We start from the raw sequence: 14,171 nt of genomic DNA, 5'->3' as shown, positions 1-14,171 counted from the left end.
GTGCCTTCTGTGACAAACATTTACATTTAATTCATAAGATATGTTTTTTCTTTTTGGATGTCAGAGCACAGCTATAGAACCCAATCTTGTCAATGTGCCCTCAATCTGGATACGGCCTTCTGCCTTGCGTTCATGCTTTCCAGATATAATCTATAGTCTGTGCCAGGCAATTGTGTTTAAATTGGTCTGTCCTGAGAAAATTCAGTGAAAGGGCTGCTCTGTCAATGTTTAGTACATGCTTACTGGCGTTTATTTACGTGTTTTTGTGAACTCAAACAACCTTCCTCAGAACATTGCTTCCTTTGCTTTATCCGCGTATAAAGCAGACTGCAAATGAAGTCAGGCTGTCTGCAGCATGAGACTGCAGTCTGCCCCATTCTCTCGGGTCCTCAGATCTCAGGTTCTGCAGACAAGATCTGCAGAGGTTGGCTAGAAAGTCCACACACCACAGGAGCAAAGTCAGAGGAATCAACAGACACTGCTCATTGATAGCTCTCAACATCATAGGCCCTAATTCTTCAATAAAAAGACTAGCAGTACGGATGCAAAAATCAGAATCCATCATTCTGCTGCACCAAGAAACAAACCTTAATATAAAAAGTAGACATCACCCCAGGAAAAAAGAATGGAAAAGGATATTGTAAGCAAATGGACCTAAAAAGCAAGCTGGTGTAGCTGTGTTAGTATCTGACAAAACAGACTTCAAATCAAAGTTAATCAGAAGAGATAGGGAAGGACACTACATATTCATTATAGGACATTAAAGTTTTTAACATCTAAGCTCCAAACCCAAGGGCCCCAAAGTTCATGAAAGAAACACTACCATAACTGAAATCACATATTGACCCTCACACACTGATAGTGGGAGACTCCAATACCCCTGTCTCACCAATAGACAGGTCATCCAGATAGACACTAAACAGAGAAATGTTGGAGCAGGCAATGTCATAAACCAAATGGATCTAGCCAATATTTACAGAACATTTTACCCAAACACAAAAGAATATGACTTCTCAGCACCTCATGGAACTCTCTCCAAAATTGACTACACATACTGGATATCAACAACAGAAAGAGAATGCTTACAAACTCATGGAAAATGAATAACTTACAACTGAATGAAAAATGGGTCAAGACAGAAATTATGAAATTAAAGGCTTTCTAGAACTGAATGAAAATGAATACACAATATACCAAAACTTAAAGGACACAATGAAGGCAGGTTTAAGAGGCAAGAACTAAGCCCCTAATTATAAAAAAAAATACTAGATTTCATACTAGTAACTTAACAGCATGTCTGAAAGCTCTAGACCAAAAAGAAATCACACCCAAAGGAGTAGACAGCAAGAAATAGTCAAACTCTGGGTTTAAAATAAGAAAATGGAAACAAACAAGAGAAAGAAAATACAAAGAATCAATGAAACAAAGAGTTGGTGCTTTGAGAAATTCATTAATATTGACAAACCGTTATCCAAATTAATTAAAAGGCAAAGAGAGAATATCCAAATTAACAAAATTAGAAATGAAAAGGGGGACATAACAACAGACACCAAGGAGATTTAAAGAACCACAAGGACATACTTGCAATGTAAATCAAAACTATTTGTAGATTTCATCTTATACCTATCAGAATGGCTAAGGTCAATAAAACAAGTGACAGCTCATGCTGGTGAGGATGTGGAGCAAGGGGATCGCTCATCCATTGCTGGTAAGAGTGCAAATTTGTACAGTCACTTTGGAAATCAGTGTAGCAGTTTCTTCAAGAAAATTGAATTGATCTACCTCAAGACCCAGCTATGTCACTCTTGGGCATATACCCAAAGGACACTTCATCCTCCCACAGAAACACTTGCTCAATCATGTTCATTGCTGCTCTATTCATAACAGCCAGAAACTGGAAACCACCTAGATGTCCCTCGGCAGATGAATGGGTACACAAAATGCAGCCCATTTACACAATGGAGTACTATTACTCAGCTGTTTATAGAAGATGAAATTCACAGATAAACGGGCAGAAAAAGTCATTCTGTTTGAGGTAACCCAGACCGCATATATATGAATATTAGATATTAAGTCAATGACAACTAAGCTACAGCCTGTAGAACCACAAAGGTTAGCTTTAGAGTGAAGGACTGGGGCGATAGATAGATCTCCTCAGGAAACGGAAAAGAATAGACAGTTGTGGTTGGGTGGGGTGGGGGCTGCAATGGGAGGATTGAGTGGGAAAGGGAAAGAGAGGGATGAGGGAGGGAATACAAGGAGAGACAGCTAAAATTAAGGGCCATTTGAGGGGTAGTTTGGAAACAATATAGTAGAAACTTTCTAATATATATATATATATATATATGTAAAGGCGATATAAATGAAATCGCCAACTAATGGAGGAGACAGAGCCCCAGATGGCTGTCCCTTGTCACCAAATGAAGCTTCCAGTTCCAGGATTGGGGTTACTTATAATTGAGTTGTTAGCCAAAGGGGTCCCATGTGGATCCCCAAACAACCCAGGCTGTTTTTAAGACTATAGGTTGCTCTCCACAAACAGATAGCAAGGCCCCATTTTTGAAAACAACACCTACACAACCCATTGAAGATGGAAAGTTGGGCTGGCTCCTACATACAACCTCAAAGTCTTTAGTACAGGAAGGCAGTCTGCACACTACCAAAGGAGAAATGTAAATACCAACCCAGCCACAACTCTTTGATCTACAATGGTGCCCTGCCTGCAACATGTGCCAGTGCAATGGTGGTACACGCTTGATGGGGTAACCAACCAATATCTGATTTGACTCAGGTCCCACTTCACAAGATGGAACCCATAGCTGATACTGCTTGGAGGATCAAGAGCCTGAACCTAGAGAGCCCAGGGACCCAAGACAAAACCAAATACTATTTCTAAAAACAAAACCAAAAACATAGCAATAAAGTACCTCCTAATGGCATTCTGTTATGCTCATAGATCAGTGCTTTGCTCAGCCATCACTAGAGAAGCCTTCTCCTGCAGCAGATAGGAACATACAGAGTCCCACAGATAGACATTAGGCAGAGAGGGATATTGAAACTAAACAGGATGTCTGCATCAAATCCCTCCCCTCGAAGCTCAGGGAACTCGGTGGAAGAGAAGGCAGAAAGAGTATTAGAGGAGCCAGAGAGGATGGTAGACACCAAGAAAACAAGTTCCTAAATCAACATGCATGGGTGCAGAGACTGAGGCAGCATTCACACGGTCTGTATCATTCTGGAACAGATGGGGTCCTAGAGCTGAGAGAAGCAGACACCGTGCTGTAGGGATAAGTCCCGCCCCTTAGGGGGCGTGTTCGCCTCGGGCTAATGTTTGCCTATAAATTTGGCAAGCGTGCTCCCAGCTGGCCCTGCTTCTGCTTTCCTGGTCTCCGTGGGAATGGTGGTTCTGTAAGTCTATTTCGCCATTAAAGCTATATACATATTGTTACAATCTGCATTCGTTTACGCCGTTACACCGTGCCCTCATCCCTAACCCAGAAGTAATCTCCAGTTGATAACCACTTCCAAAGGAAAATTTAGTTTCTTTGGAGGTTCACTGTCTTACAGTGTCATGTCAGAGCTTCTCCTTTAAAAAAGGATTTTTTAATCTTATTTTCATTATATATATATAAAACATCTTTCCTTTTATATTACATATATATTTACCCATATATATATAATATAACACACACACACGCACACACACACACACACATATATACATTTATTTATTTGGGGCTGGAGAGATGGCTCAGAGGTTAAGAGCACTGACTGTTCTTCCAGAGGTCCCAGTCCAGTACCCCCTTTAGTGTTTTAATGGGATTCTTAAGTGTGTGAAGAAGTGAGTCTCTGTTTCTTGTGCTTTCTCTCAAACTTGTATCCTTCTGTTTCTTTTGTCCAATTCCAACATGTTCATTTATGTTTGCCTTATCTTATTATCATCCTCAGAAGCCTGCTTGTTTTCTACTGAGACAGAAGCAGGTGGATATGGATGGGAGGGGAGAGTGAGTGGAATGTGGAAGGGTAGAGGGAAGGAAAACTATAATCAGAATATATTATGTGAAAAAAATCCATTTTCAATAAAAGGGAAAATCATAGAAAAACTTCTGTAAAATTTCTCCCTTATTCTTGAAGAAAATACAAGATACAAGAAGAACTAGTTTAACACTCCCAGATCTGTATGTATTAATCATTGAGAGTAATTGCTTATATGTGGATCTTCATAGACTTCTGAAGCTAGGCTTTTAGCTAGTATGTTTAAAGAAAAAAGTATCATTGACACAACTGGTGCTTGGTAAAATACCCAGTCAACTCTCTTGACACAAATGGCATGAAGATCAATTTTTCCTGGTCCTCCTTGCTTCTCCTTTTCCAGCATTATCGTTTTCTTTCCGCTGGAACCTCCTCCTTTGCCTAACCCTTGAATAGTGGAGTTTTTGAGATGTCCCATCAGCACCATTTCTGCTTTCTTTCATTATCATTCATGGGGGAGGGTTATCACTTTACCCATTGTGATGCATTAATTCCTTAAAAATTCCTGCCGATGAGTCTCTACAACGTGCGTGGACTCTACCCTTGGAACTCGCACTGCACTAGGAAACAGAGTCTTGTTCTCACAAGTTCATCTCAAGGACAGATGAACAGCTAAGTAAACATCAGCAGTGAAAAGTGAAGTATACTTAATATCACAAGCCATGCAGACATAAGTGCACAAGCCATGAAGCTGGTGCACTTAGAGAATGCAGCTAGTCTAAGGCCCACTGAAGAGCTATTTTGGGAGCTACCTGTATAATGATGGGAAGTGAGCCATAAAAGCCTAAAGCAGGAAACAAGCTTGGTGGATTCTAGGAAAAAGAGGAAGGTCTGAGTAACTGGAATAGAGGCGGCAGACAGGCAGAGAACAAACCATTAAAGACTTTGTAAGACATGGCAAGTACTCAGGATTGTATTCTGTTTGTTGGGACACCATTTGTGGGTTATAGTTAGGTTTATGTCTTTTTTTTATTTTTTCTTTTATTTATTTATTAAAGATTTCTGTCTCTTCCCCGCCACTGCCTCCCATTTCCCTCCCCCTCCCCCAATCAAGTCCCTCTCCCTCCTCAGCCCGAAGAGCAATCAGGGTTCCCTGCCCTGTGGAAAGTCCAAGGAACCCCCACCTCCATCCAGGTTTAGTAAGGTGAGCATCCAAACTGCCTAGGCTCCTACAAAGCCAGTGCGTGCAGTAGGATCAGAAACCCATTGCCATTGTTCTTGAGTTCTCAGTAGTCCTCATTGTCCACTAGGTTTATGTCTTTTTAAAAATATTTTTAATTGAAATAGAAGTGTATCACTTTCCCTCCTTTTCCTTCCACCAGTTCCTCTCATGTTCCCAACTCTTAGGTTAATAGCCCCCCTTTCTTTCTTTCCCTTTTCTTTTTTTTTCCAAGACAAGATTTCTCTATATAACAGTCCACTTCTTTCTCTTTGAATATATTTGTTAGACACACACACACGTAACATGCTGTGTCCATTGTTGTTGTTTCTGTGTCTCTGCACTGGAAAGTCAGTAAGAGGGACTAAGAGTAGGGCAACTACATAGAAGAAAATAAAGGAGTAAATTCTTATGACATTGCAGTATATAAACTTTCCTTACATATAATATTAAGTGCACTCATGACAACAAAAACTACCCAAGTTGAACAATATCAAAGTTTGAAAGTGTGCTCCAAAGGATAGCATCAGGAAAGTGAACAGACAAGCCAGAGGACAAGCGTATTTGTAAACCACACACCTGAAGGAAGAATATACACCAAACACTCAAAAGCAAGCAGGCTTTTGCCCCTCTGGTTTCTAGTGGGAAGTCAAAGGTAGGAGAGTAATAGCTTGGAACCCTTCCCTGCTGGACCAGTTTGGAAGTGGCAGGACACATCCGCCAAAGGTTTTGTTTCTTTAAGCTGGAGAGGCAATGACTTCCTGTGATCCCAACCCTATAGTTATTTTTGTGTTGTCCTCTAACTCGCTAGTACAGCTATAATACAAAGGACAGATGATAAAGTACTTTGTAGGAGTATAAATAGTACAGCCGATTGGATCGCACCTGGCAGTTCCTCAGTTAAACATGAGTTACTGTGTGACCCAGTAATTCCAATCCTAGATAACTGTTTACACAAAAACAAGTATACGAATGTTAACAGTAGAATTACTCATAATTGCAAAAAGCAAAAACAACCTTCATGTCCTTTCTAATGAATGGGGTAAGTGAAATGTGATCTATCCATACAGCAGACTATTAGTTAGAATAAAAACAAATGAAATATGGATACAAACCACACACTGCCAAACTGCCCTTGTACTTTATATTCAGTGTCTGCTTCTCAACATCATTATCCAAACTACTATATTCTGTTCTGCAATCAAGGCCCAGTTTTTTAAAAATAAGCTAAAACCTCAACTAGACATTTCTAAAAGGTAGACTCATGGCGAACTACATGAAAATATGTTTAAGATAATTAGCCACCAGGAAAATGTAAATCAAAACTACAGTTATGTCTCTTCTTAGACAGCCCTTTTCCTATAGCTGCAGCTCTCGCTAGGTAGGTGACTGTTCCATCCCATTACACTTTCAGGCATGTTTTATTCTCTGACCCAAATATTTTGTGTCAAGGAGGCATCGCCTCAATGCCAAGCCCAAGCTCAGCTCCTGTCTTTTTGAGAAGCTGATCTCTCCTACTTATACACGCACAGGCCTACCATGTTAACTGAACAAAGATCTCAGAGAGCCTTAGACCAGCAGTAGGACATCTAGGAACAGGATTTTAAAATGGAGACTCTCAGGCCCAACTCATACTGGCTGAATCCGAAGTTACATTTTACTGAGATTCTCAGGAGATTCACATATGCAGGGAACATGAGTCCCTTGCCATCACACCAATGACGGCAGTGAGTGAGGGTAAAATGAAGCCAAGCTGCTAGCACTTGAGTCTTCCATCTTTGAATTCACAGTGCAGGGAACTGGATACGTGCATCTTTTAGCTTCCTCGCTGCTCAGGGGCTACTCAAGTGGTAAACATGGCCTATATCATATTCATCATATTCTTAACTTGACTAGTAAAGTCGTAGGTGATACAAATAGAATATTTGGGCTCACTTAATCAAGAGTCTAGATACAATTAAATGTGGTGGGGTTTTTGTTCTTTTAATTGCAATTAAATATTTACATTATAAAATTTGAAAATATGAGTAATAACAAAAGTCTGATGCACATTCCGCATGAACTAAGCCATTAATGATTTGGATTAGAACTGAGAAGTATAGTTTCTGTGCTGACACTGTACAGGCAGCTTCCCTTTGTGATTGCCCCATGTCCTACTTCTGCCGCATGCTCTGCACAGGGCTTGTGATGATTCACTTCTAAGTCTCTGCTCCGTTTTGTTTCTTGAAGGAATAACTACACCTTTTTTGTTTTGTATCCTGTATATGCACATGAATATGCAAATATATGAAGGATGACTAAACCAATAAGCAATACTGATAAATATACTAGAAAATAGTCTTGCTGGGCGGTGGTGGCGCACGCCTTTAATCCCAGCACTCGGGAAGCAGAGGCAGGCGGATCTCTGTGAGTTTGAGACCAGCCTGGTCTACAGAGCTAGTTCCAGGACAGGCTCCAAAGCCACAGAGAAACCCTGTCTCGAAAAACCAAAAAAAAAAAAGTCTTAAGTCTGCATTTTTAATAAATGAAGTTTAATAATAAAATAAAGAGTTTTGCTCAAAAGATTGACATATTGACTAAAAGTATAATACCACTTAATTTCTGTGTATCTTTTGAAACATCATTGAAGACACTAATAACGTATGGTAAATGAGGGAAGGACACAAAGAGGCTATAAATAATTTCCAACTAGCCTCTTCTTTGTGTTTGCAATGAGGGCATTTTTTCAGACTGAAGTAAAAATGTGTGAGAAGGTAAACAGGCTTTTTCCCGGTGTCTGGAGAACTTACGGTTTATCTTCTACAGATAAAGGGATTAGGGACACATACTTCTCAGGAAAATCCTCCACACAGAACCTTGTTGTCCACTGTTCCAAGACTGAATCATCTGTCACCTCCGGATATGAAGCAGCTGAGGCCAAAATGAACAGGCAACATTAGTTTCTAAAACATCCTTTTACTCTTAACATAAGAAAGCCAAACATCCATCATCTTCATTATGGAGTTACCTTTACTTGTTCAAACATACACTTACTTTTCCATCTGATTCTCATCATTATAATCTGCTTCCCCCCAAAAGTATCGTCTGAGTATACCAATAACTCCCTCCTTTTCATAGCTTCTCTTTACTTAGACACCACTATGCCCAGATCACCCTGTTCAACAGTTCATGCTTTGCCTTATAAGGCCTTCATTAATCATTCCAGTTCATTCTGATGTTCTCTCCTTGAAGGTCCATGATATGGCAAGTATAGCTTTGGTATTTAATCATAGACAGCTCTATAATGAAATTTTATGCATCTATAGATTACTTCTTAGATTAGATCCTTTATTCCTTAAGAAGAGGGACCACATCATATTCTTGCCCCAGAATATGCAACTATGCACCTGCATATTCTACCATGAGTAGTATCCCAGTCCGAGTGTCTTCTTCCCAGCATTGTTACTTTGAAGATGTTACATCTTCATCCATGCCTCAGAGAAAAACAGTGGCCTTAGGTGGGAACACAGGCCACAGACACCAACATGGCCTCTGGGGGGAACACAGGCCACAGACATCCACATGGCCTCTGGGGGGAGCACAGGCCATAGACGTTCACATGGCCTCTAGGGGGAGCACAGGCCACAGACGTTCACATGGCCTCTCGGGGGAGCACAGGCCACAGACGTTCACATGGCCTCTCGGGGGAGCACAGGCCACAGACGTTCACATGGCCTCTCGGGGGAGCACAGGCCACAGACATCCACATGGCCTCTCGGGGGAGCACAGGCCACAGACATCCACATGGCCTCTGGGGGGAGCACAGGCCACAGACGTTCACATGGCCTCTAGGGGGAGCACAGGCCACAGACGTTCACATGGCCTCTAGGGGGAGCACAGGCTACAGACGTTCACATGGCCTCTGGCAGCAACAAAGACCACAGTAGCAAAAAACAGGGACACTAGCAGGGTCTCCTGCAGCACTGACCACAGACACCAGCTTGCCCTCCCGTATCAGCATGGACGATGGAGGTCTTTTGAGGAGGCTTACTCCAAAACCCGAACTATTCTTCCTCTCTGATATTTTGTTGTTGTTCAGAGCCAGCTTTTCTTGCAGCTGGGCAGCACATGGGAACAGAGCCTGCATGAGCTCCAAGCCGCTGCATGCCACCCTATGGGCCCCACTTCCAGTACCTGTTCCTGCTGCATCTCTAGTTCTGCCTCTCTTTGTGCACGCCACTCATTCTACCCTTTCCCCCCTCTCCGTAGCACATTCATCCATCAAAGTGGCATTGCAAGCTGTTGTGTGTCACACAGTAAAATTTTTTTGCCCAAACAGTTTTACATGCAAATACTTACGGCAAGGGGTCATTGGTCTGGTTCAAGGTTTGGGGTAAACACAGCTATCACTGAGACCTGTCTCTGACTTCCTGCTGTTACCCAGAGGCAGGGTGACCTTGAAGTTGAGCAGCACTGCTGGAGGCACCCCCACTCCAGCCCCAGACCATTGCACACCTCTCTGTCCTTCCTGCTCCCCTCCAGGGCAAACGGCAAGAGCTGAAGTGGTGGTGGCTCCCCGCTGTGGGCCTAGGACTGACCCCACTGAGCAAGATGAGCTCCCCCACCCTCCCCTGCTGGCGCCTCTAGTTTAGCTTCTTTCCACCACACATGGCCCCACTCTACCATTTTTTTTTTCCAATTTCATGAGACCACTTTTTGAAAGCATCTTCCCATGAGACCTGATCTGCTTTAGTTGTCCTGGAGACATTGCACGCTCTATAGACTCATCTTCCTCTGCCTCTGTGGCTCTGTGGTCCCTCCAGTGCTGGTGGCCACCACCATCTTAAATTGAGGACTGCTTCATTGTTAAATTTTACTTCAAAGAGGCAGCACTTTGATTACTGGAAATCCTATTGCTCTTTTCATGGTACTCAATAGACTTATTTCCAAAGGAAAAAAACAAAGGTTTTACATCATACAAGCATTTCTTAAATGTTGCCCAAATCCATTCTCCTCTTACTATACTCCAAGGATACAATGTGTGTGTGGAGGTCAGAATCAGTTCTCACATCCCATCACATGGGTTCCAAGGTTCAAATTCAGGCTGTGAGGTTTGGCAGCAAGAATCCTTACCCACTGAGCAGTCTTGCTAGGCCCCAAGTCTCTACTTTTGACTCCCAGCCCCCAACCTTTCCCATTGTTTTTAGAAAACCAGAATTGTCTTTCTGAAATATAATTTGGTTTCTCTTATTCCTTTTCTTAAAACTGTCCAAGGGTTTCTCATATTTGCAATTTTTTAGCCAGTCTGAGCTGCTACAGCACACATCCTAGAGACTAGGTGACACAAGCTGAGACCATTTACTCAGCATGGTAGGGTAGGACGTGCAGGAACAAGACATCAGCAGATTCGGTATCTGAAGGAGAGTCTTTCTACTTCCTCTTGCTATGTCCTCAAGACAAAAAGGAAAAGTGGATCCTTTGGGATATTTTATACAGGAGCACTAATCTCAAGCTTCATGACCCCTCCTCTGATACAATCACAATGGGGCTTAAATTGTGTCGTGTGGTCTCCAGGGCACACAAACGTTCAGGCTATTGTTCTACAGAGTCTTAGACCACATAAAATTTGTTCACATCGATCTCCTCCTTTTCCTTCTTCAGTCATACGGCCTAATTTTCTTAGTTTACTACACTGAAGTAACTGGTATGATATAAAAACATACCTCTTGTCCATGGACTTCTATATTCATCATCAATAACATTTTTATCTTGATTTAAACACGGAGGGATCGGAAGCAATAAAGCATCTCTGCAAATCCTTTCTTTAACTGTGTTCTGCATGAAAATGTAAAATCATTTTAACATACACTATTTACTAATAATCAGAATATTATTGTTATAAGCTGATATTATTTCTTTAAAACTGATACATTTGTCATAAAATGTCCAATTAAAGAAACATGTAACTGAGGATAATATAAGCAAGTTGTCTTATAAATATTTTTCTATGATACACTAAAATATATGTGTGCTGGACCAAAAAAAGTATTACATCACTTAGCAATAGATAGATTTTCACTATCTCAGAATAAGTAGAATAAAAGATCATTTAAACTGATCTATATAAAATGAGGATCAAAGATACATGGAAACAGGAAAAAACCTTTTTTAGTACTTCATTTAAAAAGAAAGTAATAAGAAACAATTTACATCTAATAAATTGTGTTTACGATTACTTCTGAGGTAAGTTTTTCATAAACTATATGATAACACAGAAGGTATTACTTTTCTTCTTTGGTCAGAAAGGAGCTAATTTGTGAAAACATGAATTAGTAAGACATCTCTGACTCCTTGGATATTCAGATCATTTTTTTCTATTGTTTGCTAAGCAATTTTATTTTGCCAGATCTTCATATTGTTATTTGAGTGGCTCTTAATACACCTTAATCAGCTTTATAATGTCTCACACCTTCTGCAAGAGCTGACATTTCTCAGCCTCCACCATGGAGTGCAATACACCAGCATTAATAAGTAACCATGAGTTAAGAAAATATCTTTGACAACTCTTGAGTATCTGCATTTTCCCAGGTAATCCAAGCATATGTTATAACTGCATATTTGTGTCTCTCAGTTATGAGAGAATAAATAAAACCTAAAGATGACTATATCTATATTTTTTTAATCTCATAAAGTGTAACAGAGTTTTAGTTTACTGCAATATTTTTGTACTGGTCAATGGGGAAGGTTAATGTAATAACGGAAATGAAATTTTAACTTGTCATTTAAGGTCATAAGAACAATAAACTATTATGTGATCTCCTGCAATATATTTATTAACAATATACCTGGACTTCAAATTCCTCTCTGACATCTTTTCAAGACACTCAGCTTCCCTTGACATTATTTTGCTAATGGTGAAGCTGTAAAACCTGTATTTGATGTGTGGGTACTTACACTGATCAAATGACATAATCCACTAGATGGACAAAGTATCTTTTTCATCAAGACACACTGTTATTGTCACAACAACAATGACTTGGATTATTTTTGTACCCGTTCTTTCTTTTTGTGTGTGTATTCTTTTCTTTTTTTGAGATGGGGTACCACTATACAGCCCCGGGTGGCTTGAAATTTATCTTGCTGTTTAGTTTTCCAAGTACTGGGATTATAGGCATGTGCCACCATTTCCCATGTCTCTTAAAGGAAGACCACTTCAGAATGTTAGTAAACACCCTCAAAACTTGTAAAAGTCTCGTTATTTTCTTCAGGTAGTTTCACACTTACTTTGCTATTCAATTATTTAATTCAAAAGTCCCTTACAAAAGTGGACTTTTAAAGATACATTAAAAGTTGAAACTAAGGCCTGGTGTGATGGTGTACACCTTTAATTCCAGTACTAGGGAGGCAGAGGTGGGTGGATCTCTGTGAGTTTGAGTTTAGCCTGGTCTACAAAGTGAGTTCCAGGGCAGCCAGGACTTCAGAAAGAGACCCTGACTTGAAAAACAAAAACAAAACAACATAAAAATGTTGGACTAGGGTGGGTGAGATGGCTGAGAGATTGAAGGCACTTATCACCAATGCTGATGAGCTGAGTTTGATCCCCAGGACCCACACAGCAAAAAGACAGGATCAACTCTTGCAAGTTTTCCTCTCAACCTCTTCATACACACTACGGCAAGAATATGTATACACACAGACAGACAGACAGACACACACACACACACACATACACACAATGAGTATTTAATTGCTATAAAACCTAAAGTAATTTTAATGACCCTGAAAGCAACCAAAGATTAACCTGTGGATTACTGAAAATTATCATATACTAGATACACATAATATGTTTTCAAGAATATTTCTTAGTAAATGGATAGAAGGCAGTAACATCATACCTCATGTAAATAGTCGATTGCATAATATTTGAATGCTGAAAACATAGCTCTTCCCTTCAAAGACACACAGAGTTCACTATCTAGAAATAAAAATAAATAAATAAAATAAATGTTGGAAAAATAGCAAAGCTGAGAATAAAAGAAATCTCTCTTAACCACAAATCTTTGGTTCACTTATTTTTCAAAAGGTCCTAAATTATAAGAGTATAAAGTAACATTTATTTTTGTGGTTGAAAATCTAATATGAAAATAATATGTTATTATACATTTTTCTATATTTTCTCTTGTAATTTAATTTATACAAGCTGGTTCAAGTATGTTTAATATGATAATTTAGTTGAAAGGAAGCTGGAGTCAGTGGCAAAGACTGACACGGTATTTTATCTAGGGTTATTGTGCTTTGCAAATGATTTTGAAATTAAATAACCAAGGTCAAAACTCTGTCATGAAGAAGTAGAGGGCTGGAAAGATGACTCAACAGTTAAGGGCACTGACTGCTCTTGCCAAGGACCCAGGTTTGAGAACCAGCACCCACCTGTCAATACTGTCTGTTACTCCAATTCCAAAGGACCTGAAGCCCTCTTTTGACCTCCAAAGGTGCTGGTGCACAGACAGGCACTTGGGCAAAACACCTATATGCATAAAAAGAAAATAAATAAATCTTTAAAAAGTAGTAACATAGTGGGAGGCACTAAAAGTTTTCTTAAACCCTATTTAAAAAAGAAATAGAGTAAGACTTGGGAAATTATTTCTGTTCTCTTACTTAGAAAATAGAAGGCCTGAAGCTAGAATTCTCTAATTGCTAGTTCATCCTGAATAAAGCAACTATGGCATAATAAAGCTATCAGGGCCACAGACTATTGGAAATTCAACAAATCTACTGAATAAGACAATAAGCAATTAGAACAATTAATTAGGCCAAGATGGTTCCCACATTGAGAATTCAAGGAATTATGCCTCAGAAGTTACTCGGTATATCAAATAGCTAATATTTTTGCCATCTAAAACATCTGGAAGGAGTGGGATGTTGTGATGCATGCCTCTAATCTAAGCACCAAGGAGGAAGAAGATGGATTTAGAGTTAAAGCCAGTTTGGGCTACATAGT

At 40.0% G+C, this 14,171-nt stretch overlaps 1 protein-coding gene across 1 annotated transcript in view; it reads right to left on the bottom strand.

The window, feature by feature from the left end:
- The window catches only part of Shoc1 (shortage in chiasmata 1), a 66,645-nt gene extending 53,520 nt beyond the window's left edge, over positions 1–13,125 (bottom strand). Inside the window, exons 1-3 of the mRNA XM_075967119.1 lie at positions 13,066–13,125; positions 10,894–11,005; positions 8,020–8,101 (exon numbers count right to left, since the gene is read on the bottom strand). Of these exons, the coding sequence (XP_075823234.1) occupies positions 8,020–8,101; positions 10,894–11,005; positions 13,066–13,110 (239 nt within the window). The 5' untranslated portion in view covers positions 13,111–13,125. The remainder of the gene's footprint in view (positions 1–8,019; positions 8,102–10,893; positions 11,006–13,065) is intronic.
- Between the last annotated feature and the right edge of the window lie 1,046 nt (positions 13,126–14,171).

Source organism: Microtus pennsylvanicus, chromosome 3 (assembly GCF_037038515.1).
Source record: "Microtus pennsylvanicus isolate mMicPen1 chromosome 3, mMicPen1.hap1, whole genome shotgun sequence".
Classification (NCBI taxonomy): domain Eukaryota; kingdom Metazoa; phylum Chordata; class Mammalia; order Rodentia; family Cricetidae; genus Microtus; species Microtus pennsylvanicus.
Note: the sequence above shows the minus strand (reverse complement) of the source record. Positions and strands in the feature narration are given on the sequence as shown.